The sequence below is a fragment of the Crocodylus siamensis genome, chromosome 12 (assembly GCF_052110815.1).
Source record: "Crocodylus siamensis isolate JL-2025a chromosome 12, ASM5211081v1, whole genome shotgun sequence".
In the NCBI taxonomy this organism is placed as follows: domain Eukaryota; kingdom Metazoa; phylum Chordata; order Crocodylia; family Crocodylidae; genus Crocodylus; species Crocodylus siamensis.
Window position 1 is genome coordinate 5,655,135 of NC_143406.1, and position 25,391 is coordinate 5,680,525.

At 41.0% G+C, this 25,391-nt stretch overlaps 1 protein-coding gene across 2 annotated transcripts in view; it reads right to left on the reverse strand.

Annotated features, from left to right (window-relative positions):
• Positions 1-15,119: 15,119 nt before the first annotated feature.
• PDPN (podoplanin) overlaps positions 15,120-25,391 on the reverse strand; it is a 29,718-nt gene continuing 19,446 nt past the window's right edge. The window contains exons 4-6 of one of the 2 annotated variants that reach the window (XM_090024689.1): positions 19,576-19,614; positions 18,833-18,944; positions 15,120-16,483 (exon numbers count right to left, since the gene is read on the reverse strand). In XM_090024689.1, coding sequence (XP_089880815.1) covers positions 16,477-16,483; positions 18,833-18,944; positions 19,576-19,614 — 158 coding nt within the window. In that variant the 3' untranslated portion in view covers positions 15,120-16,476. The remainder of the gene's footprint in view (positions 16,484-18,832; positions 18,945-19,575; positions 19,615-25,391) is intronic. The other variant, XM_090024690.1, reaches the window with a different exon arrangement.

Here is a 25,391-nt window from a genome sequence, read left to right on the forward strand (position 1 = left end):
TGGTTGGAATCACATAAGCTGTAATAGTCTTGATATATTTTCAAATCTTCTATAAGGATGTGTTCTGCTTAGATGGAAGTACTCATGTGGATGGTGAGAACGAGAGTAGGCGTGTATCCAAATTCCTGCAATCAGGTCGGTATCGTTATAATAAATATTAGAGAGTTATAATGCCAGGGCGAGACCTAGAGGAACCTGATGTCCAGTAGATTGTCTACTGGTCTGTTCTGCTAAATAGATGTAGAACTTGCAGTTGTTGAGCCTACCTGTCCATAGATAGGTGGAGTGTTTATTTTGCCATGCATTATTTTCAGCGCTTCTAAGAAAAGATTGTCTGCCAAGCCATTTTTTAAAACTGCTGGCATCCGCTAACGCAACTGATGCTTTGAGCCTGTGTTATAGTAAGTTTGATGGATAATTAGGACAACTGCCTGATAATGGGTGCTTTGTCAGACCCTGTCTCTCAGTTGCATTTCTATAAGCAGTCCTCCAGAGTAACATCTTTTCCATGAACATAATTAATTTTACTAGTCAGCAGGTCCGCAGACTGGCAGCTATTTTTCCCTGCTTCACGATGTCAAGGACCTTTACCCATTGCAGCATCTTGGACACTGGCCCAGAGGCATGCACGTTTCTTTTAAAAACAAAAAACCCCAACAAAAAAACCCCCCAGCTCACCAGTCATTCTAGCATGATGCCCTCTGGACCTGCAGCTGCACTAAGTTTGGTGAATGCTAAGGCCTGGTCCACACTGACAGAAGTGCTGATGCTGAGCAATCAGCTACAGAAGGGCAAAAGCTTTTTTGCCCTCTTTTTGCAAATGGGCAGAAGTTTTTTTCACTGCCCTTTTGTGCTGAAGGTCTATGTGGGCCTGGGAGCTCAGGAGCGTGTGGGTGGTGATGCAACATATGGCACACCCAATTGTGGGAAGGTTTAATAGCTAAAAAAAATTAAAGCTGGGAGTAGCTTTTAAATGTTATGCAGAGCTGGACTTTCACCCAGTCAAGCAGGAAAACATAGGATCTTGGAGGCACTAACCCTCCCCAGAAACAGTGTGCTGTTCTAGATACTATTGACAGCTTTGATTTGTGAAGAAAAGACTACAGAATGAGACAATGCACACCGTCCCCTCCCCTGCCCCCTATTGACAATATTGTGTTTTCCTACATTCTGCTGCTATTAAGCCAAGTGTGAATATTCAGCCAAGGAGTATATTTAGATTGTAAATTCTTTAGGGGCAGGGACTGGTAACTTGTACAAATATGAATACAACAGGTCTTTAATCTCCAGCATGGCCTGTAGGTGTTATCATAATACAAATACCCAATGATAAATATTGTCCCCAAAATTAGTATTGGTGTCTGTTCAGTGTCCTTCAATTTTGTGGCACATCTAACCATGTTAGAAGGTGCTAGGGAACTCCACCATAAAACTGTGCTTCTGCTGCATATACAACTCATACCAAAAAGAAAAGTGTAGCCCCTTTTTGGTGCATACCCATTGCCACTCTGCCTTGAGGATACTTGTGAGTTTGGCACTGGGTATGTTGAGTGGATACAGGACAGCTTCCATGTATGTGGAAGTGCATTTGCACTGCAGTGCACTATCTAGCATAGTGTGGGCATGCTCTTACATGACACAATCTGTTGCCCTACCAGGATGAAAAGCTAAGTTAAACCATCAGCTGCCAAAAAGGGCAGCATCACCTTTTTCCGCTAAGACCAGATCTGCACTCTCTCAGGATTTAGGCTTACCCAGAACTGATCATCTGGGAAGTGGAAGCAGATACTGTGAACCCCTCAAGTGGGTTAATTATTTATGATGATTGGTAATTATATAAGCTGAAACTGAATTGGTGTTACCAGTTGATCGTGTTGCCCATTTTCAGGATCTCCTCTCAAAGGAAGGGAAAACGTTTTTAAATCTGCCATTGTTGTGAGCTAACTAAATAACCCTGTGGGGTAGTGACAAGCATGAGAAGGTTAAAAGCACAGTGAATGGTAAAACTTTGCATGCTGTGGTTTCTCCCAGCGTTGCTTCGAGATGGACTGCGCCCAAAGGGAACTGTGATTTAAAACCATTTATATATAAACATGGCCTGTGAGTTCATTTTGAAGTTTTGGTTTTATTTGAAATACTATATATACATTAGAAAGGGAGGGCAACCAAATATACAAGATACCTAGTTTTCCTAAGACAAAGATATTCCCTGTTTTCCTTTTAAATACAGATGTCTCCATTAATTCTTGCCACTAGCTGGTGCTAGGATACAATTTACTGAGCATTTTGTTACAATGAAAATCTGTATTATTAGTTTGGAAGAGGGAATTCTTCCCTTCTTCTAATATTTTGCAGAAGTGTTTCTGTTTGTTTCTGTTCAAAGTATCCTTGTGGCTCTTAGTTGCAGGCATACAAAACACTTTACATATACTGGTCCTTTGACAACACATTATCTCCTCTCACTCTGTCTCCCATTTTGTTGTTGGTTTCCACTTGGTCTCTCAAATATACTCATTGGGAAGGTAACATATTTTATTAATTGTTAAACAATCCACTAGAAGACTCCCATCTTAAAAGCAATATTGAATAAGGCTAACTTTAACACAGGAGGGTTAAACATTTCCAAAATCCAATGCGTCTCAGTTCAAATGAACAGATGGCATTTTTCATTTCCTCATGCAGCATGATTAACAGCAATGAATGTTTTCATGATCACATCAATGTGTTAGGTCCTACAGACAGCCATGTCCTAATGCCAAGGATCGTTTCCCTTGGGTGACTCCCACTCGGGTTCACTTTGGACAGTGTTGTGCAGCTGTCTACACTAAATCCAGCAGACCTTCATTTGCAAAATAAAGTGTTGCAGAATTGCAAGAGGGTGAATGCTGTTTTTTTCTTATTTTCAATAACCCATATGTTCCATTAAGCAATAAGGGTTTGTCAGGGAGTATGAGCAGATGAACAAACTGATATTAAGGTAATATCAGCTGCTCCGGGGTAACTGTTTCATGTATTCACTTTCTTGTGGTAAGTGGAAGCTACGCTGTAATAATGAAGGGCACTTATACATGTACACTGAGGCTTCTCCAACATGCTGTAATTACTGTGCTTCAACAGATTCCAGCGTCACCTGTATCAGTGTTTCCATGCTGAAAAATAGCCTCTGTTCAACAAGTTTTATTTAAAGTGCCCCCACGGCCATTTTTCAGTTTTAGGGTGCTGATACATGTGACAATTCAGATGCTTTAATTAGAGCAACTTTCAGAGCCACTCTAATTAAAGCACACCTCCACATACCCCCCAGCTCCACCCCCCCACACCTCCCAGAGCATATGTATAAATGCTAGGGCTGTGCGAAATTTCTCTGGCCATTTCATTTCGACTCTGTTTTGATTAATTTTGAGGTTGAAACAGCAAAATTGAAATGAAACAAAGGGCTTCAAAACAGTCTTGAAACAAAACAAGGCTAGTCAAAACATTTCAAAAGTCAAAACATTTCGACCATAGCACTAGGGATGGGAAGTCAGTCCAGCTGGGGTGACTTCCCATCTCCATGCAAGATTGGGCCGGGACCAGAGCGTCAGCCCAGGTGGGCTGACTTCCCGTCCCCGGCCAATTGAAACCTCAAAACAGATCAAAACAGAGTTGAAACAGCCTCGCTGTTTTGATGAATCAAAATGGAACAGCTGTTTCAAATGTAAATGAAATTTGATACGAAACGCTGTTCCCTTGAAACCTCAAAACTCAAGGTGAAATGTAACGGTGTCGTTTCACACAGCCCTAATAAACACCCTAAGTCCCCTTTCATTTAAGAAAAAGGCTGTCCCATTTCAGCTTTACTGCAGGATAGCAATGGGTACAGGAAACAATTACTGCAGGTCAACTAAGGCACAATAAGTCCCTCCCAAAATCCCACTCATTTTAACTTAGTTTAATTGATTTGTCCATCCATGTTCTACGTTAGGCTAAATCAATGTAACCTGCACCTATCCTAAGGAATTAGAAGTATTTGCTAACTTCAACCTTTTGTTAATCCAGCCAAAACCTAAGAGAAGAATTAAAGATGAACAACTTGGAGCAGCAGAGAATACTGTCTTTCCTTGGTGAAGTGAAATGTGTGGGTTGTATGCTGATAACAGTACCTTTCCAACAGAAGTTGTCAAGCTGCTATCAAACAAGTGTTGAGGCCTGTTGAGATGACATTGTAGTGGTTATGGGGTCTGATACAGGGTTTTTTGCATAGTCATAAGGAAATCTGCATTATGGCATGTTGACTTTGTCCTAAAAAGAGTTACAAGGTTTTGCAATTTTTTTTTAGGGCACAATGGTGTTCTCTATGTTATTATGGTGTCCTCTATATTGCCACTCTTGCCCAGGGCCAACCATAGTCACTACACTAAGTAGATGTGGCTGTCAGGCCTACTCAGATATGTGGGTAAGCGTGGTATACTTGTGAGAGAACTGTAGCTAATGAAAACTCTCCTCTCATCTGAACCAGATGGTTTATGAAGAAGAAGATCTTTGATTCTCATCACTGTTGTTACTTCCAAACTCCTGTATTGGTATGGCATTGTTTCTTCTGTGCCAACCAACAACAGATTTTTGGGCCCTTTTCAATGAATCACTTTGTGGATCAGAAATGGGTGATGTAGAGTTGGATATTTTCAGAGTCTTGATTATTTATTAACAAAGTATATGCAAACCCTTTCTTGAACTTAAGGTTGCATATATTTATTTTGTTGCTAAATCTTTTTTTTTTGGCAGCAACTTCAGCTAGGACACCACTGGACTTCTAGGAATATAGAACTAATGGGACTTTGTGTCATTGATTCCCATCTGTTGCTAGTGAACAAAATCATATCTCATCATGTTTTTCATGAATTTACTGAGTCCATTCTTAAAATTAGTTCATTTTCAGCTCTCTATTCACAGTGGCAGGGTGTTCCAGTACTTCGCTCTTCTGATACTGCATTCCTTTGAATATAGGATGCCCTGGAACTGAAGATGAGCCAAAAAATTCTGGGCTCACTTTAAAGAAAAAAATAAAACATCAAATAGAGACACATTAGAGGCACATTGTGCATACAAGAGATAAGTGTTTAGGATGCAGGGCATTTCAGAAGAAATATCTTTGTTTTTAAAAGTGCATTCAAGTAAATCAAGTCTGCCACTGCCCTGTTCCCAAAGAAGGTATCTTGTCTTTTATCACTCTTCAGGGTTATCAAAACTCAGACTGGTTAAATCCACTCTAAGTCCCATTCCTCCGTCAAGCCCTTTGCTTTGCACACATGGGGAAACTGCTAATCCAAAGTTCCCCTTGGACCAGATGGTCTGGTAACTGTAGCCCAGCCCTAAACCCACTGTCTGTGCAGCTGTCTAGCACGCACAAAGACAGCCCATAAAGGCTGGATGAAGAAGAATACTTTAATTTATCCATTACCCTTAAGAACTCTCTGAGAATAGCAATGTGCTGCACAGAAAGGATTAAGGTGCTCTAGAGAGCCTCATCCTGGGGTCTTATGCATCAGTATCCTCTAATGGACAAGCCAATAGTACCTTTTGCCATAACTGCACGTAGAGTAGCTTGTGCAGGCTTAAGAACAGTAAAAAGATGCATATTGAGTAACATGAAAAACGATTCTCCACAAAGACCCATCTACTGTTGCTTATTCAGCCTGCACGTCCCTACTGGGATGCATGGGACTGTTGGGACAGATGGAAGGCAGCATATTCTTTCATACAATAAATTCATCTAAGCTGTTGTGTTTATTCCCAAAGTTCATTTTTAGCCTGACGAGCCCTTCACATTCCTCTCTTCAGACAGTCTTTTTACTAAACAGCAGACCGGAAACAAGAGGAGCTGATACTTCCATCTTTTCCCCCCTTCCCAGGAGTGTACCTGACTGAATTGCCAGCACCACCTCTGTTTCCCGCATGATACAATGCCTCAAATATGCTGTGAGGCAGGAATGTGAAAAATATCTAAAAAGCATTGAAAAAAAAAGGTACTGTTGGAGAGAGACACAACTGCTGATAGCAGGAAATGGAGCCATTTCCTCATTCAAATAAGGCATTGATGACTAATTTCCCAAGAACTAAAATTCCTGCATCAATAAATTTGAAAAGTAGGGATTGGGCGGTACAGTGGGGGCAGGGGGGTAATTGTGTTATAGATTTGTTCACTTCTACATGACAAATTGGCAGCGTCTTAAAGTTGTTGCCGGACAGCTGTTTGGTGTCCTGGGAGAAATGGGTTCAATCCACCCAGTGAGCAGGAATCCCAGCTCTTTGCAACATGCAAGAACTCTGATTCTGCAAAAGAAAAATATTTTAAAAATGGGGGGGAGGTGGTAAAACCTCTCTACAAAACTTTACTGCTATCAGCACAACTCTCTCTCTCTCTCTCTCTTAAGAGGAGGGTTGATGTTATGACTTGTCCTCACCTTCCTCCCAAACAGAAATGGCTCTAGAGGAGGTAAAGTTACAACAACTTTCTACCACTACAACCTTCCCTTTGGGAGCCGCTCCACTGTTAGAGATCTGAACTTACGCATGCATCAGGAGTGCAGAGGCCACCTTTGCAGTTTGGATGCTACCAAAAGGACCCCTGCGCAGCATAATTTAGCTACAGAATATGGCAGGCTTCAGTGCATCTTGTAGAATAACTAAGACTTCAGTAACTATGCTCTTCATAATATGTAGCCATTAAAACAATTTATCTTGCTCTCTTAGCCATGTTGGCTCTGCAGAACCAAGTGGTTATAAAAAATAATAAGAAAACAGTACTAAAACGTGGTTGTTAGGAATCCAGGCTCTGAATACAGATGAGGGCAGATGTATTGAGTAAGACAATGGTATTTCTCATAAGCATTTTTCAGAGAACTATGTTAACAAGTGAACATCAGGGAAGAGAAATGAGGTGGTACTGTTTCCATAGGTAGTGCTGGTGAGATAAGGGGCAAAGCTACATGGCATAAGAAGGGGCAATTGGCACAAGTTACTATTTGTTCTAGGGTGCCAAACAGTCAGTGGCTTCATTCCATAGGGCATGGTGCCCTCAACTCCACAGGCTGCCCCATATGTGAGAAGAACACCTAAGATTTTTCTCCACTTCTAGGAAAACCTGATCTCTGTTGCTAGGTGAGATAAGTTACAGCACATGTCTGATTTCAGCATCCACACTTCCAAAAACATTCAAAAACTAGAAAAGGTGTGGAAAAGAGCCATTGGGATGATCTAAATCCTGGAAAACTTGCCTCTTCAATAAACTAATAGTTTGTGTCTGAAGTGATGATTAAGATGATTAAGATATATAGATACCAGGGATGGTACATTTCTGACAATCAAGGCTGTTGAAGCTAACAAAAAGGCACGGCAATGGAAACAATGGACCCAATGGAAACAGACTGGGGAAATTCAAAGGGATTTAGGCGCAGATTTCTAACATCAGGGATAACTAACCAGGGGAAATGGACTCACCATCCCTTGGGAGCTTTAAAACTTCACTGATGCTTCTTTTTTTTGCCTGCAAGTTATGTTCAAAGACATTATTTGATGTAGGAGTCATTCTGAAATATTCTGGACCGCGTTCTGCAACACATCAGACTAGACCAGTGATTCTGAGCTAGGGTGCTGTGGGATCTTTTGAAGGATGCCTCAGGAAGTATAAGGAGATAAAGGCAGGCTCAGGCTCTCCCTGCCTGGCCATTCCCTGCCCCTACTACCTGACCCCTCTGAAAGGAGGTAAGCATGATAATAAATACATTACTTTTTAAAATGGTTGCCACTTAATTCACAAGCTATGGAGGGACAGCTCGAGTTTAACAGTGTGCCTTGAGTCTAAAAAGGTTGCGAATCACTGGGCTAGACGGTCAAGAATGCCCCCTCCTGGCCTAAAAATCTATGAACCTCTGGTTTTATATACATATAAGTTTTATAACTTGTCCTTAAAAGTTGAGATGGTTTTGATGAGACAATCTGTGCTTTGAGTCTGATGACGATGATGGTTTTATTTACCCAGTGATAATCATTTAGCTAAAATGTCTTGACCATCTTTCCACAGCACAGGAGCTTTGCCTGTCACATCCCACTTTGAAGAAACTGGCATTTAAAAAGATAAGAAAAAAGGGTGGAGCGGTGCAGTCATGTATAAGTGAATAGTGATGCTTTATGTTTGATAATAATCTGGGGCCTGATTTGCTATAAAAAGCATGTCCATTTCCTGCACTGTGGGCTCCCGTGTAGGGCTGCAGGAGCTGCTGGCAATGAAATGTCTGTGGCCTCGTTGTCCTTGCTTGGCCCCATGCAGTGTGAACGCCCAGACATTTTTCATACTGAATTGAAGCCCTGAGTAGGCGACATGAGTGAGGGAGGTCTGAAGTGCTGCCAACATGCTTCATTCCTGACCTGCATCGTTTTCTATGACTGCAGGACACTGATTTGTAAGTATAAAAATGATGCTGTATGGTACCCTGGCAGATCTGCAACAATGACTCGCCTAAATTGCCTGATGACTGAAGCTAACTTTGAGCAAAGATGAAAGATCAGAATGCAAAGCTACAGCCCCTCTTTCCTGTGGGCCCTTTGTTCTGATTTACATTAAACATGCTGTCTGGAGACTTTTAAGGTTTCATTTTGATGTATAAAAGTTCCCAAGAATTTCTTCAGTGCTCCCCTAACTTGTCCATCAGTTAAGATGGCATTTTGCTTAAGACCTGAAATTGGATCTTGCTGGTGAGGCATAAAAGTTTTACGTTGTTTTCAGTAGCCAGACTTCGATTTATTTAAACCAGGGATTTCCCCTTAATGATTAACGTCTTGGCATGTCAATCCATCACTGTTCCCCTGAGCTGATACTAGATATTTCCACAGCAGTGATACAATTAAAGAGATGATCAAGGAACTATTTCTTTCATCTCCTAAGACATGTTTTGGGTATACTAATGTGAAATACTAGAAAAATTGTAACGAGTGCTAATTTTCTCTAATGCAAACACAGTTGCCTCAGATCTGCTGACTGGAGCATGCTATTTTGGGGCAACACTGACAGAATCAAATATTTGTTCTGCTAAATAGTGGTGTGTATATAGCTTAATGGATTTTCATCTGAAAATTACCTCCTTGGAATTAGGAAGGAATTCCAAGTCAAAATGCCAAAGCCTCAGCCTAGACTGCTTCCACACCGCAACATAATCTCTGTTTGTTCATTGCTATCGCGGTGACCACTAGTTATGTGTGTTTGGAGAACTGATAACTTTCAGGATATTTACCTTGTTATGTTAGGAGTAACGGTATTTAAATCCAGAAGTGAGTTAGGAAATAGCAGCTAGTTTTTATCAAAATAAAAATTCAGCAGAAAAGTTCCGATTCTGCTAGAAACTCCTCCCACACAGCTCCTTCCACCAATTACTGAATGATCGGCAAAACAGTCGAGCACATATGAAGAGCATTGCATCAAGCTGCTTCATCGGTGCTTTGGGTAAATCTGATATCTTTTATTAGACCAACTCAAATAATTGGAAAAATTTCTTCTTTTCAAGCTTTTGGGTACAAACACCCTAGAAGCATCATTGGTGCTTTGGAATTTGATTTCCTCCTTGGTCTCCTCCTCACTCCTCTCTCCCCTTTGCCCAGGGCATTGAGCATCCTATATTCTGTGTTACTAGGAGCTGCAGGAGTTCATCACCATTTCTGTTTAACCATTGATGTCATCAGTCAGCTATAGAAATAAAATGTGCATTAAAGCGCACATGTAGATGCACCCAAGAGTTCTAACTTAATGCTCATATTTGAAAAATTGGAGCTGGAGTTCAAAGAAGCTTTTAGATTCCTTCTAAGAATGAAAATCGTCTATAAAAATGCAAAGGGTTGTGTTTTATAATTGAAAGAACCTCCATCGTGGACCATTGATTCTTTTGAGAGCTGTTATGGCAGGTCAATGAAAATGATGTTGCTCTTTGTTGCTGAAGTTTCAATGCCCCTCCTTCCATTTCTCATTTCTCCCCCTGCCCCCTCCTCCCCAATCCTCTAGATCCCTCACTTGAGAAGGCTCAGTTTCCTTTTTCTTTTTTGCTTTTGAAATCTCCTTTCTTTGACACTATCCCTAATCAATCATCCTTGCCAACTGCCTTCTGGAAGCAGCAAACACACCCTTGAAGATGCATGGGATCTGCAGGGCTCTTTGCTTGTTAAGACACTTGCCAATTGAGCATTTACAGGAGTCTAAAAATCTGCCCTCTGCAGCCTGGAGAAACCAAACAAGCTACTTGATTGAATGGGGACCTTTGTAACCAAGCCCAACTGTTTGTTGCTGAGCAGGGGGCTGTGGGTTTGGTCTGATGCCTAAATCCACAAGACCCAGACAAAGAGACACATGGCTAGTGTGATGCTGGGTTTATTTATACATACATGGCTCCACACTGCAGCTGCAAGAACTGTACAAAGCATGATTCAGATTTTTTATTATGGCACCCCGTGTCAAGTTACCTACCCAGCACTGCCTTCTGCATCTTGCTAATAACCATAAGTGATTGCTAACAATAGTAGAAGCTGCAGACTTCAGTGTGATTTAAGGAGTTGTCTCTGGGAGGGTAAATCTAAGCTTTGAGCTGGCAGAGTGAAAAAGATCCATCATTATGCTACTCTATTCAGGAACGCTGCTCTAGGCTCATTTCTGAGCACAGGCACAGACTTGTGTGACTTCAGTATTCTTCATCTAGTTAATTTATTGTCTATGCTCTTTGTTGCAGTGTGTTTGCATCATTTTAAAGGGCATAAAAGGATTTGGTGACATCTAAAATATAATGGAAAAATCATTACTTCATCTGCGAAGTAATATGACCTTGCTGTTAGAGGACTGAGACTTTGGGATTCCTGGGTTCTAGTCACAGCTCTGTTACTGACTCACTCTGTAACCTTGTCCAAGTCCTTTAATACCCAAGTCTCACTTTCTCCAGCTGAATTTTGGATTAAACTGATTTCTGTCAGAGAGCTGATAAATAACAAATATTTAAAGCTCTTTTGACAACCTGTTACAGAAGGCACAGTTAATCCACAGAGTATCATCTAACCTTTTTACTGAACAGTGGTTTTCTGGGAAATACAGGGATAGCTTTACCATGATAAAGCTAATTCTTTTCAAATGGCAAGGATCCGTAAGTTTGTAGCAATTGTGGGCTTGTTTTTTCATTACTAATACAAAATATTTTCAGAGTTCCTTTTTTTAAAAAAAAAAAGGGAGTAGGGTCCCTTTCTGAATGTTTTTGAAGGTTACAATAACTTTGTTACATTTTTATGACATTTCTCAAGATCCCCAGTGAGATGCTTTCAGTTATTACTGTAAAAACAAGACCAATAGTGGGCATTGTTGAAAAACGTTTTTTGTGCTGATAGTTCTAGCGTGCCTGACCTATACCAATGGCCTTCATTGCACTTTTCCACTACCCTGCCTTCCTCACAGACACCAATAAACCAAGGCGATCCCATTTATGAAAGTTCACTGACATTTGGTTTTGTCACAGGAAACCTGGTCCTTGCTTTTGCATTGTCAGAGCGAGACACATGAATGACTCAAAGCCCAGGCGCCAGGGGTGCGTTCCCTTTACCAGATATAGGGCTGAACTTGATGAGGAATTGCTGGTTTTGACTCGACAATAGGAACTGTTGAAATGTTAAATGTTTTTCCTCTCTGGGAATGAAATCCCTCCCTTGGCCAGCACAGGGAAGAGTGGGCAGGACACCCATGAATTGGACATCTGCTTAGAGGTGAAGTTCACCTTTTAAGGTTACTGGTGTTTTGCTTTGTGTGATGTTAATGATGAGAGGCATAGGCAGCTCAGTGAGCGCCTGGGATGGCAGGTATGCCGAGAACTGCAGACACAGGGTGATGGGAAAGGAAAGCTTACCATCTGAGGCTACCGCTGCCATTGCCCCCACTGCTGCTGTAGCACCATATGCTGCACTCCCTAGCAAACTCTAGTCCCTTTTCACTCCTTCTCTGCCCCCTCCCTTGCCCCGCTTCACGCTCCCATATGTACATGTTGGGTGCAGGGCTAAGGCAAAGGCTCAGCAAAAGCTCCCATTCTGCTTGCTCAGCTTGCCCCCCCTGCACCCCAGATATACTGTCTGGCATGGTGCCCCTGCTGTAGTAAAGACTCTCTCTGGTGAGTTCTTCTGGTGCCCCTTCCTTGTCAGTGCCCCGCTCACCTTGCTCTGGTTATGCTAGTGAGAGTCAGTGAATCCAGAAGTATCTTTATGCTCTGCTTGGAAGGTCTTACAGTCCATAATGAAAATCTGAATTACTGGCAAATGCATCCAAGCAGGATGGTGGTGCTTGCCATTGGTTTGGCATGGTATGAGTGATCCAGAACTCTGTAAAGGCTGCCTGACCTACTACAAGGCTATTTTTGGAGAGGGTGCTATTACTTCCGCCTCAAACAATATTTCTCCATATGGAAATTTTAGGTTGGGAGGCTGGCAGGGAGTCAGGGAACCTGGCTTATTTTGCAAGAGCAAGTCATCAGCTACTGAGCTAATGTGCGGGAGAAATTGGTGACATCTGTGGTATTCCCTGTAATGGCTGAATAATTCATAGTTCCTTATGGCTGGTCAGTCATCAAGTGCACTTCCCAGGGCTTTGTCTAGTACAGATATAAGACATTATTCTGACTCCAGACTAACCTAAATGACTCTTTATGGCACTGTATCTTGCCACACTGTTTCTTGCCGTAAGAAAAATCAATAATTTTGCTGCTTTCACATGGATTCACCTACAGCTCAGCAGCATCCTGCAGGTCACATAAGCTCAAATTATAGAAAATCTTGAGTGCAAAGTTTGCAATCTGCTATAAAATTATCTGTTAAAGGCAGCAGTGATTAACAGGGCCATTTTTTTCCCTTTTGGGACCCTGAAAGTAAATGTATTTGCTCAAAATCCAAACAGAATTATGGAGAGAAGTGAATAAAGCAAAGAATATTAGTGGGCACCGATGAAATACAAACCACACACATAGGGGTTCCCAAAGTTTTGCCCCCAAGGAACATTTCAAAGGGGCAGTCCTGGGTGCCAGGTCTCATCTAAGGGCCTTGCCAGCCACACTGGGGGCACCCCTACACTAAAGAATAGAAACTTAAGCTGTTATAGAAATCTTCATCTCAGGGCATAGCTTAGCTTAGCTTTCAATGTACATGTGCACATTTCCTTTATTCCACTGGCATTACCAAATGTCTGCATCTAGATACAATAATGATGGATCACGGGCCACAGTATTTGAAAACTAACACATTGTCAGAACTTTTAGAAATGATTGCTCATGTTCTACTTGCTCCATTCCCTCAAGTAATCATCCCATTGAAGGCAATGGAACCACCAATGAGTTGCCTATTCATCAACTTAACTGCTGATAGCAAGATAAAAATAAAAACAATCATGGTATAGCTAAATTATTCTAATTTTGACCCTGAATAAAGTGAGGTTAAGGATGAAGTGGGTTTTCTAACATGGCAACAGAACCACACAGCTACAACAGCTGTGCTGTAACAGCTTATATCAGTGTCCTTTAGTAGCAAGAACAATCAACACTCCCTTTAATAGCAAGAGAATTGCCACATCTGTCTGAGCTCTTAGGTAAAGGGATGTGACTACTTGGAGTGGACTCTGTGAAAGTAAATGGGAGTTTTCCTATTCACTTTATTGCTGCCATGATTTCTCCTTCGTGGTTTACAATGGCTTATATCAAATGTTGCTTAACCTCATAAGAATCTACTTAAATCAATACACAAACCAGGTTTAAAATTATTCCAGGGTGTCCATGTCCTTGTCCATTTTTGCCTGATGGTTTATCTAATTGGCCTCTTACACTGATTTTGACCTCTTAAACCTTCATGTGTAGGCAAGACTTCACTTCTTGCCTAATTTCATTTGACTGCAGTATGAACATATATCAAAATCTATTCTGTGGTATTAGGAAATAATTCATTCCATTATATCACCATATCATGGCAGAGGCATATAGCTAATGCTCTTTGAGTTAAACTGCACAGCAGTAGTATTTGGTCCACAACAAAAAACCCCCAAACAAACAGAAATGTATTTAGTTTAGGCTTATTACACTGCTCTGGCAATCCTGTATTCCATCTTGTTCATCGCAAGAAACATGTCACTTAATATGTACAGATCTTAATCACTATTTTCTTTGAGCAGTCTCCTCAAATCGAGATAGAATAAAACATCAATAAAGTCAGGCTTCTTGATTTTAAGGATACAACTGTCATCCTAAAATTCAGGGGCGGGTGGAGGGGAGCAAAAGTCACTTCTTTATAGATGAATAGCATCTGCTTACATGTCACTGAAGGCCATTTAAGCCTTCAAAGCAGCCTATAAGTAAAATGTTAGTGGTCCATAGGCTCCATGCTGATTCTCAACATAAGCATGATTTTTTATCCTACTGAATTAACTTTTGATAAAAAAGAAAATGAGAGACTTGGCATCACAGATGTCCCCTGGGTCGTGGAGAAATGTTTGGATTTAGAGATAACAGGCCACAACCAGAATGTTTCATCCCAACTTATTTGAACTCCTGAGATTTTCTTGAAATGCCAATCTGTGTTTTGGTTTTGATAATGGGACATCGTCTTTATAAAGTGGCCAGACATTTAAATATCCCAACTTCCAGATCTAGCCTGGAGGCTTTTGCCCTTAGTTGGGACCCTTCTATAGCTAGAAAAGTTTGCACAATCTCAGATGTACAAATACAGTACTGAACAAAATGGACGTAACAGACATATACATGTCTAAATCTTAAAATATTTACTCTTCACGCTAATTTATTTTTTCACCTTCTGCTCTCCTTATTCTTTGCAACCCTCTCAAAGTCACCAGAGACTGGGGGTTATCAATGTGCAAGTCCAAATTTTGCACAACAAACAGCTTCTAAATTAAGTTTTGCTCACAAGTATATCCAGAGTGGAATGGCAGGAGGCATTTAAAGACACTTGGTTGTCGTGACATTAAGGAAACGTGCCAAACTCTGGAACATCAGAATCCAGCACTCAGACAGAAGACAAAAATCCAGGACATAGAAGGATTAAGAGAGAGACAAGAAAAATCAGGAGGAACAAAATATATGTGCTTTTTTTAATAGACATAATATAGCATAAAATAAAATAGGGACTAAGCATTATAAAAGCAGACATAATATACATCATAATTTTCATTTCCAAAGCTCAGCTTGATATGATAGATCATGGCGCACAGAAGGAATTGAAGAGAAAATCTGGAAAAGTTTGTACGTTTTAGTCCTCTCTGAGGAGGATTCCAGTAATTTTCCAACTTCTGAGGGTCGAAATAGAAAACATGATTTTTGCAGCCACTAAGCAAATAAAGCCTTTTTGTTTGAAACCTCAGTCACATTTCAGTCCTGCTGCATAAGCGATGCCATGGCACAAGTTACTTTGTGTCTAGAGAGATGTTACCTCATTCATATGTGCACTGATCTTCCAGTGCACCATGTGCAGTCAAACACAGCTTGCTATACAATTAAAAAGAGAAGACAAAGAAATTATATCTATATATATATCTCTATATAGATATATAGAGATATATATATATAGCATATACCAATTGTGGAAGCTTCTACATACTGGATCCAAAACATGCTGAGTAATAGGTTAAAGTGACCCATCAAAAGTGGGTATATTCTAAGCACCCTTTAATTTAGGATGTGTATTCCAGTCTCTGCACATCTCTGCAACAGAGAAGACTGGTCGTTCTTTGTTGATCAGTCAGAGGAAGGAGCAATTTTTCATTGGTAGGTCCAGTTCCAGCTGGGTCTACCATGCCTGACTGTATAATGGTTCACAGGTCTTGTCTCAGCAGAATGGTTGAAGTTCCCAGGCCACAAAAGTGTTTTCCTCCTCTTAACCACATTCCTGATTATCAGGATGATGTTTCCTGCTAAACAGTACAGATTTGGTAGATGAACATACCCAGACACCGGGAATTTTAAACCTCTGTAACACTGAAGAATACAGCAGGCTCCCTGACTAGTCATTGGGCTTAGAACGAAAAAAAAAAATCTGGATAAAATGTTTTCAAGAAAAGGATAGAATGCAATGTGAAATATTTTTTTCCTGCCGTTGTTTTAACATCTAGCTAGCATAGTATTTTTACTACCTGAAAACCACATTTTAGATTGTCCTTTTTTCCCCTTCTCTTTTCTCCTACTGCATATTCTTTTTCTATATTTTATTCCTCTAAAATAATTCAGCAGAGTCCTATAAACTGTTCAATTTTTGTCATGTCTGTAAAATGTTCCTCCAGAAAGCTGTGTGGTATCCCCATAGAACCTGAATTCTTCATTCACTCTTTCCATGGATCATCTTCTCACACGGTTATGGGAACAGTTTTCTAGTAGTTTGTAAAATAGGAAGCAATTTTCTCTTCTGGCATAACAAGGGGCACTATTTCTTCAATTATTTTTAGGGCCTGTCAAAACACAAGGAAAAAAAAGGGAGACATTTAACCTGAGTCAGTTAAATCTATGTAGTTGTTTGTCACTGCTCCCTCCTTCCTTCCTCCTTTTTCCTCTGTCGCTTCTCCACTCTCTCTTTTTCCAATCTATGTTTTCCTTTTTTCAGTTTTTGGTTATGACCAGTGCAGATTACTTTGGTTATACATCTGGTTGAGTTGGTGAATAGTATCTGTCAACTACAATACCCAATACATTTTATCTCCTTTTGGTTTTGGAAAGCATTATAGTCTAGTGCTGTTGTCTGCAAATTTTGTCAGTGCTAGAATTAATTTCAAGAAAATTAGAAGTGAACAATGAACAGTTGTATGACCTATGGAGTATTCATGCAGTATCCAGGCACCTAAGAGTACATACATCAGTACAAATATGACATATGTCCATGGGCCTTGTTACACCTTGCACTTTGAGCTGCTTAAATGTGTCCATGGGCCTTGTTACATCTTGCACTTTAAGCTGCTTAGATGCTGCTCATCAGTATTAGTGCTAGCTTGAGTTTGGAGCAGTCACACCCTTAATCTAGACACCTTCTCTGACTGTCCCCCACCTGCACAGCTGTGACTTGCCACCAGAGGCCTGGGCTAGTGAACCAGGACATCTGTCTGTCCCTACTTTAAGTGGGGGTAGGGAGTGAGGGATGGGTTGGTAGGGCAGGAACATGAAGCTGGGAGGCAGAGAGTTCATGGGATGAGGATGGGTAATGAAATGGGAGGTAGAAAGGAAATGGGAGTGGAGGAAGGGTGGTGAAATGAAGGAAGTCAGGCAGTGAAGGATAAAATAAAACGAATTAAAAAAATAAACAGAAATAAAGCGTAAGTGAATCAAAGAAGGTCTCACATTTCAGTATATTGGGATTGGGGTGTTGGGGGGTGCTGGTTGTGCTTCCCCAAATGGCTGGAAGTTGGGAACATTGAGGGAAGGCAGTTTTGGGGGAGCTGCTGCCCCTGCCCTGGGAAGGAATCCCCAGCACATGGGGACCTGATTAAACCCCTATCTTATACCCTCCTCATCCCTTCCACACCTTACTCTTGGACCCATCTGTGACCTGGCTAGCTGGTGTGTGCTCTTCAGCCTGTTTGCATGAGGTTGCATCCCTGGGGTGGGAAAGTAACCCCCAGGGATAGGAGGGGGAGTTAGCTTGGTGCCAGAATTGGCCCCTGGACAGTAGAGTTTAGGGGGTGGAAAGTTTATCCACCCAGAACAGAAGGGTGGGGAAGGGGGCAAAAGCATCCTGGGATGCTGGAGGACTGCAACTTGGGTGACTTGTATGTGAGGAGTGGCCACACATTCATGGAACATGAACTGGATAACACAGATCAGAAATAAGCCACTGTAGTGGTGTAACTTTAAGCTGCCTAAAGTGTGCTTAAAACTAGTTTCAGGTGTTAATGTGTGGACAATCCAGGGGTTAAGAGTTCCAGGAGCCACCTCAAATTCATGTATAACGAGCCCCTATGACTAACTTATCCCACAGTACCAGGCGTTACACTGTTTATTACGGTATCTGGCCACTAAGTGGAGGAGGCTGGCAAGAGCTTGACCTGACGCAAAAGTCAGGCTGGCTGGAAACAAGCTGTGATTGCCACCCCTTGGGATGCTGTGAGATCTTTTTAAGGATGACATGCTAATATTAGCATCGTTAAGTGTGCAAACACCTTCCCATGATTCGCAAGATAAGCCCAGAGATGTCAAATAGGAATCCCTAAAGTCAAGGTGTTCTGACCTCTGGCGCTCTTTCCGAGTTCTTTACAACAGAAGAATTGCTCTGTTATGTTTCTGTAGTCAGGAAACGAGTGACAGCTAAGAGCTGGCATTTTTCAAGGGATGCCTTAAATCTAGCAAGGGATGAGCTCAGCTGGGCAGCAGCAGGGAAGGAACCGATGTCCCACAACCTCAAGCACTCTAGTAAATGAAAGGAGCTATTTGATGTTTGGGATAGAAGGCTGATCAAACTTTGATAACGTTTGGGTAGTCTTTCTCCCCGCGTCACTTGCATTATGCACTAGATATCATGATAATGGGCATACCCAATATGTGTCTGGCTGTGTCCAAAAATGGAAATGTTAAAAATCCTATGCCTGACTTCCTGTATGTTTTCCAGACTCCCCAAGAGATCAAATAAATTATTTGACTCATTAGGTTCACTCCCTATAAGCAACCAACCTGCATGAGTCAACTGAAAGCAATGGAAAGACAATTAGATGTTGAATTCAGCCCTTTATGGAGTCTGTCCATTGTTGGTAGAAGCACAACTGGAGGTACAACAGCATCTAGCCACACAGCTTGGCTTGTATTATTTTACTTACGAGTACCTGCCCGACATTTTCCTCGCAACAGCAATAATGATTCCAGCAATGATTCCAACTGCTACTATGATGCCAATTATGATTCCAACTAGTGCAGCTGTTCCCAGGCCATCTGAGAGAGAAAAGGTGCAGTGTATTAGCATGTTTACCATTTTGCAAGAGTGGAGATTGATGGCATAAAGTCCTAACGCTTTATAATGCATCATACATTTTGCCACATCCCCATCTTAAGAATCAGAATAATAGAAAATGAGGGTTGGAAGGGACCTCAGGAGGTCACATCTAGTGCAACCCCCAGCTCATAGCAGGACCAGCCCCAACTACATCATCTCAGCCGGGGCTTTGTCAAGCCAGGTTTTAAAAACCTCCAAGAATGGAGATTGCACTACCCCTCTGGGTAACCTGTTCCAGTGCTTCACCATCCCCCAGATTTGACCTGACCCAAAAGTCAGGCTGGCTGGAAACATGCAGTGATTCTCAACCCAGGACCCGGGACTCCCTGGGATGCTGCGAGATCCTTTGAACTTGAATCTTCTCTAAACTTTAAGAAAAGTTCCTTAGGATCAAGGGCTCTCTGTTGATATTTATGGGGCCTGATTGAAAACCCACTGAAGACAAAAAGAGTCCTGTCATTTTACTGCTGATCCAAATCCTGCTGGTCTTTGAAAAGCAGGTTGTAGATATACCTCATCTAGGATTTCAGTACACCTCTTTCCTTTATAACTAACTCTTTGCCTTAATACCTTCTTCCGCTGTTGTCTCTGGCTCTTCACCCAGTTCATCTGTAAAGACAGAAGCAGAATAACTCCTTGAATGCACTGACTCTTGTGCTGTGATTCCTGATTTGTTGTCCTATCGTATGGTAGGTTACCAAAGCAACAGTGCGGTTGTCTCAAAATGAATCCACTGCCAAGTGGTAATGAACAGCATTGCGTGAAAGAAATGGCAAATGGGCCACACATCATAAACTGCCCTAAAGACAAAATTAACTCTAATGGATTAATCCTAATCTTGTTTAGACAGGTATAAATTAGGAGTAACCCAGTGCTCCACTGATATAAAACAACTGTAAATTAGATTGCCGTAATTTTCTGTGCTATCATCTTTATTATGACTGCTTAAAAGCATCCCATTTAGTCTTTGATGTAGCTGCTGTTTTGTAGATTCATAGATGTTAGGGTCAGGAAGGACCTCGGTAGGTCATCAAGTCCGACCCCCAAATATATATATATATATTTATATATATTTGAAAACATTTTCTTTATTTCAGATCCTTTCTGCCTTGTTGGAGAGGATATTTCTCAAACCCAGGGTGGACGCATCCCATAGGAAAGGCTGGGTTTTTGGACGTGGGTCACATCAAATGTGAGGTAAGGATTCTTTCCTTGCCCTTGCTGCAGATTTAAACCAATCTTTGTGGTCATCTTCACATTCGGGGTGCTCAACTTCACACTCTGGAGTCTGATTTGCAGAGAACTGAACTGAACTGCACCTGAAGGGAGAAACTATGCTTTGACGGACTGTCATGCTAAGTACCCTGAAAAGATCTGGCCCTGGACACTGCATATTAGACATACAAATGTAATTCAGTGATTCCCACCCTGGTGCCTTGAGATCCTTTCAAGGGTGACATGTAATGTTAGCACTGTTAGGTGTGAAAGTGTGATTCACAAAGTAACCCAAGAGAAATTATGAAACTATTTCAATTAGGAATCCACAGGTTTAAAGACATTCTGACCTGTTGTGGTCTTCACTGCAACAGAAAAATTGCCCTATTACTTTTCTCTTGTCCAAAAATGAGTGAAAGCTAAGAGCTGGCATTTTCCATGAGGTGCCCTGAGTCTAACATGGTTGAAAACCACTGCTTTATTTTCTCCATGCTGCTTAAAAGAGTAATAAAACACTCACGTTAGACAGGTGATATGCTGATTAAATTTTGAGTTTTATGAATCACTCTTGCAAGATGTAATTTGTAACCATAGTAGGAATAAAAGAAATCTAAACAATAGTATAGGCTAACAGCTAGGTAGGAATGGTAAAAGTTAATAATGACAGAAAAAAGGAAGGTTGAGGTCATTCCATATTAAAGGCCTGTATTTGGTTAAAAAAAAAAAAAGATGATGTAGTTGCATCCAGTGTGGATGATGAAGTACTCTTCTGTTCCCTAAGAACTAAGGAGGACACTAGAAATCCAAAATCAATTTTTTAAAAACATTTAGCCAGACAAGTAGACTCCAAGAGTTCTAAAAGAGTTGGCTGAGAAGATGGCCTGCTGAGGTTTTTAAAGAAATGTTGGAACTCGGGAAAAAATCCACAAGAGTGAAAAAGTGTGTATATTGTCCTGTATTTTAAAAGGCCAAGCAGAATGATCTACGTAATTATGGAGTAGGTAACCTGATGGTAATTCCAAGCAAAATAAGGGAAAAGATGATACAGGATTAAATTGACATAGAATTAAATAATTAGCAAAAAGTGAATATGATCTGATTTGGTTAGAATTATACATTTGGTTTAGTAATTTTGTAAAATAGTAGATTTTTGTAAATTATTTAACTTAGTACTGCATAACTTTTTGATTAAAAACATTAGTAGCCAACAATATGCTTTTTTTAAATAGATTAAAAGGTGGATAACTATTATCTCTAAAAATATACAAAACCCCCCCATCAATCAGGAATCGTTAATAACTGCGCTATGATGCGTATGCCCCAGAAGGAAAAAATTAATGTTCCATGGGCAAGCTTCATTCTGGCATTTTCTGCCTCCTGAGTGCTTGATTTTTTTGAAATCTTAATATTCTTTGAACATGGTACATGTGCATGTAGATGAGATAAATACTACCACATACTTCACCATCATATGTAATGAATAACTACATCTGCCAAGTACAATTGAGATGAGAAACAGCTGGGGTAAGTATATGGTGGCTCTGAATACTGTCATTAATGTAGTTCCTTTGGGTTTATTATTTTCTTCACTAACTTGTATGCTTAACAGTGTCAGTTAACGTGGAATGATTTGTTCAAGGCTCCAGCTCGGAGACATTAATCTTTATTATATTTGCTTTTGAGCCTGCTATAGGCTTATGCCTAACCAAACAGGAAGGCAGGTTTGTTTTGGAGCTCCTCTCATCTGAGCAGATTTGTCACAGCAATTACACTCCGCAGTGCCAGGAGCTTTAAATTCACATAGGACAGCCTGTCATTTCTTGCAATCTGATGGTTCAACACTGGATGTGTAGTTATACAATGCCAGTGTTTTCAGGATTTTTTTTTAAAGATGGCTTTACTGTTTTAAAAAATAAAGTAAGAGGAATAGGAAGATATTTTTGTTCCTTTGCCAAAACCAGGTACTCGTGGTTTAGCTGACTCTTTTATAATGTTTGAAAACGTTGAAAAGAGAGAAATAATTTTTTATTACATGCAAGTCATGAGTATTTAATTATTTTTCTGGGCCTTCATATTCAGGTACTGATAAAAAAAAAATTGTGGAAATAGGTAGCCTATTTATGCCTGTTCAGAGCCCATTTGTCGTAAGACTTCAGGATGTTGATTCCAAGAACAATTCCTGTGACACCCAATGTAGATGAAGCATCGTGGGGAAAGCTTATCAAAGTCTCAGGACCTATCCAGCCTTTCCGGCTTTGGCCAGGAAAGGAGGGTGATGAGGAGAGAAGGCAGAGGGAAAAAATGGCTCTAGTTTCCAGCAACAAGGGAAAAGTAAATCTGACTTAACCTCTCTCAACTTCTAAGAGATGGAAACCCTTTGTGCTCCACAGAGAGTGAAAGGAAGAAGAATGGGGAACACTATTCCTCCTTACTAGGCAGACGATGAAGAAAAAGCTAAAAGGCTGCTTCATCGGCTAAGGAAGCCAGAGATGCAGCATTGCCCCACACTAACCCAGTGTCTAGGCATTGCATGGCAGTTTGTGGCTCTGAGGCTGCCTTTGATGCAAAAATACCTCCCTGTGTGTTACATGCTTTTCCTACGTTAGGGAAAAATTCTTTTAGACGACTGGGAAGATTTGTCTGAAAGATGATGACTGCTTTAAAGAGGAAGGATGGCTCTCTGGTTAAGGCTGGGAATGTGGAAGATCTGGGTTCTAGTCGTGGCTGTCAAAGGAAGTTTCCTGTGTGCCTTTGGACAAGCCGCTTGGATCCTCAGTCTGTCAATTCTTCCTCCTGTAAAATGGGATTTACAGTAACCTCCTTGCTGGGGGCATGATGTAATCTTGGGAAGCACTTCAAGTTCCTTGACTAGCTGTTCTCTAGAGAGCGTTACTTGGCAAAGTGTCCTATTATTGAGAAAGGGAGACTGGTTGCTGTTGTGAAAGATCTTCTGTTTTGAAGACTGAAAGACACACGCTTGCTATAAGACAAGTTCAGACCTAAGCTAATGCCCATGACAGATGTGCTTTGTTTAGCAAAGTACATAGCCGTGAATATAATATCTGCCCCTGCCCCCATACTTGTCTGATATCTTTTCCCTTTACTGGCAATTGAAAAGAGTTTGTATATGTTTTTAAAAGTCAAAAACTGAATGTCGCCTTGCAATGACAGAGTGTGCAAATAGGAATCTGGATGGGTCATGCGGGACAGTTGAATGCCAGATACAGGCTTGGGGGTGTTGGTTGTAGCCATGTTGGTCTAAGGACATAGGCAGATATGTGCCTATGTCCCCACACCCACTCTCCCCCCTCCTCCCATTTTGTTTCCTTTTGTTTGTATGGCTGTCTCTACTGTAGAAAGGTCCAACACTGGACTAGCAGATTGGAAACAAGAGATCTCATATGTAGAAAAACTTCTACTGAATAATTTTTTTAAAATGTTCTTTCATTGGTATTGTCGACCCCTTAACTTGCTACCAACCAGATATAGATGGAACCTGTGTGGCTGCTACTTTCTTTGTGTCTTTCACGTATTCTTTGGAAAGCAAGTCTGCAACCCTATCAAATTCAGGTCTGATAACCACTACTGGTATTATTAAATAATGAACCAAGTCAAGAGATGCCCTGACTCTCCATAGAAAGGGACTTGGAAAAGAAGGTGGAACAAACATTTTTAACTACAAATATGTTTGACCTTTTGACCATGGGTATGAAACGGCTACAAAATTCAGAAGTGGGGAGAGGAAGGGAGACACCAGCAACAAAAAAGAGAGAACTTTAGTCAAACCTTGTCCTTTTTAAAATATACCAATAAAGAGATCCAATTCCAGCATCTAGACAGGTCCATCATCTGCAGCAGCAAGGGTTGCTTGTGTGAGATGGGGGGAAATGGAGTATGGATTAACTAGGAAAGTGGAACCCAAATCTAGCCCATTCAAGAAGCTGGCACTGCAGGGCTTTGCAAATCTATGGGCTGCCCAGGATCTGCTCCTAACTTCTGAAGCAAATCATGTCAAAGCAAAGCTCCAGGAGAGACCCATTGGATTCAGGGGATTTCATGGAAACTCTCTTGAATGGATCCAGCTCAACCATGACAGGTTCATGCACCAAAGTGAATGCTTTAATAAACCCTGTGGTCCGAATTTTGAGCTTGCAATGAAATTCAAAACCAGATGAGTTTTATGCAGTTTCCTTGCAAACATTTCTCACAGCTGCAGATGTAAAGTCTGCACAATGCCTCCCTAAAATCAACTCTCTCCTGCTGCCCACAAATGTTGTGCCTCTGCCTGGCTTATATCTACTTGGTGGCCTTGCCTATACTTGATTTTGGCATTTACAGTTGGAGAATTGATAGCTGTGCTTTGCTTTGCCTTGTGTGTCTTTTAACTAAACCAGGATCAGCGCTCCCAGAATCCCTTGCTGGTGATGGCTGTTTGCTACAGGAAGGCGAACACTGCTCAGCTATTTGGATGTGAGCCTAAATTTTCAGGACTTGCACTTAAACCTTGTTCTATCTTGTTAATGGAGCATATCCAGTTTAGGAAGGCACTGAGAGAGGGTACATGCAGAACCCACGGTGCCATATTTAGGTTGCTCTTCTAACTATTTTAATGTAAGTTATATTCAACTCTATGTATTGTTAACAGACTGGGTTGCTGTAGCAGAGGCTGGGGTTGTCCGTTAGTCCCTTGCAGTATACTGGTGCACATATGGAAGCATTTCTTCTACTGGATTTTCATCTGATGGTGTATGAAAATTTTGTTACAATGCAAAGACAATGGATGTAATTCTTTGTTTGTTTCACACCACAATAAATCATGCATGACTCCACAGAAGTCAAAGAAGACATGCCAGTATAAAACCAGAAGAAATGCAGACCCCTAAAACCCTTGGTTCAGAGATGATACCTTTTATTAGGCCAACTAAGAAATTGCAAAAAAAAATATCTTGCTTTGCAAGCTTTTGGGCTCACAATCATCTCAGAACCAAGAGTTTTAAGTTTTGCATTTCTTTTTGTCTCAGACCGACACGGCTACCAAATACATCCCTGGTATAACACCTGAGCATACTTAGGCTATTATACTCATGTCTTCTGTACCTCAGACGCTTTGTGTTTGAACAAAAGAGTGAGTTTTTTGAGGATGGTTTATGTGGTGTGACTTCACACATGCA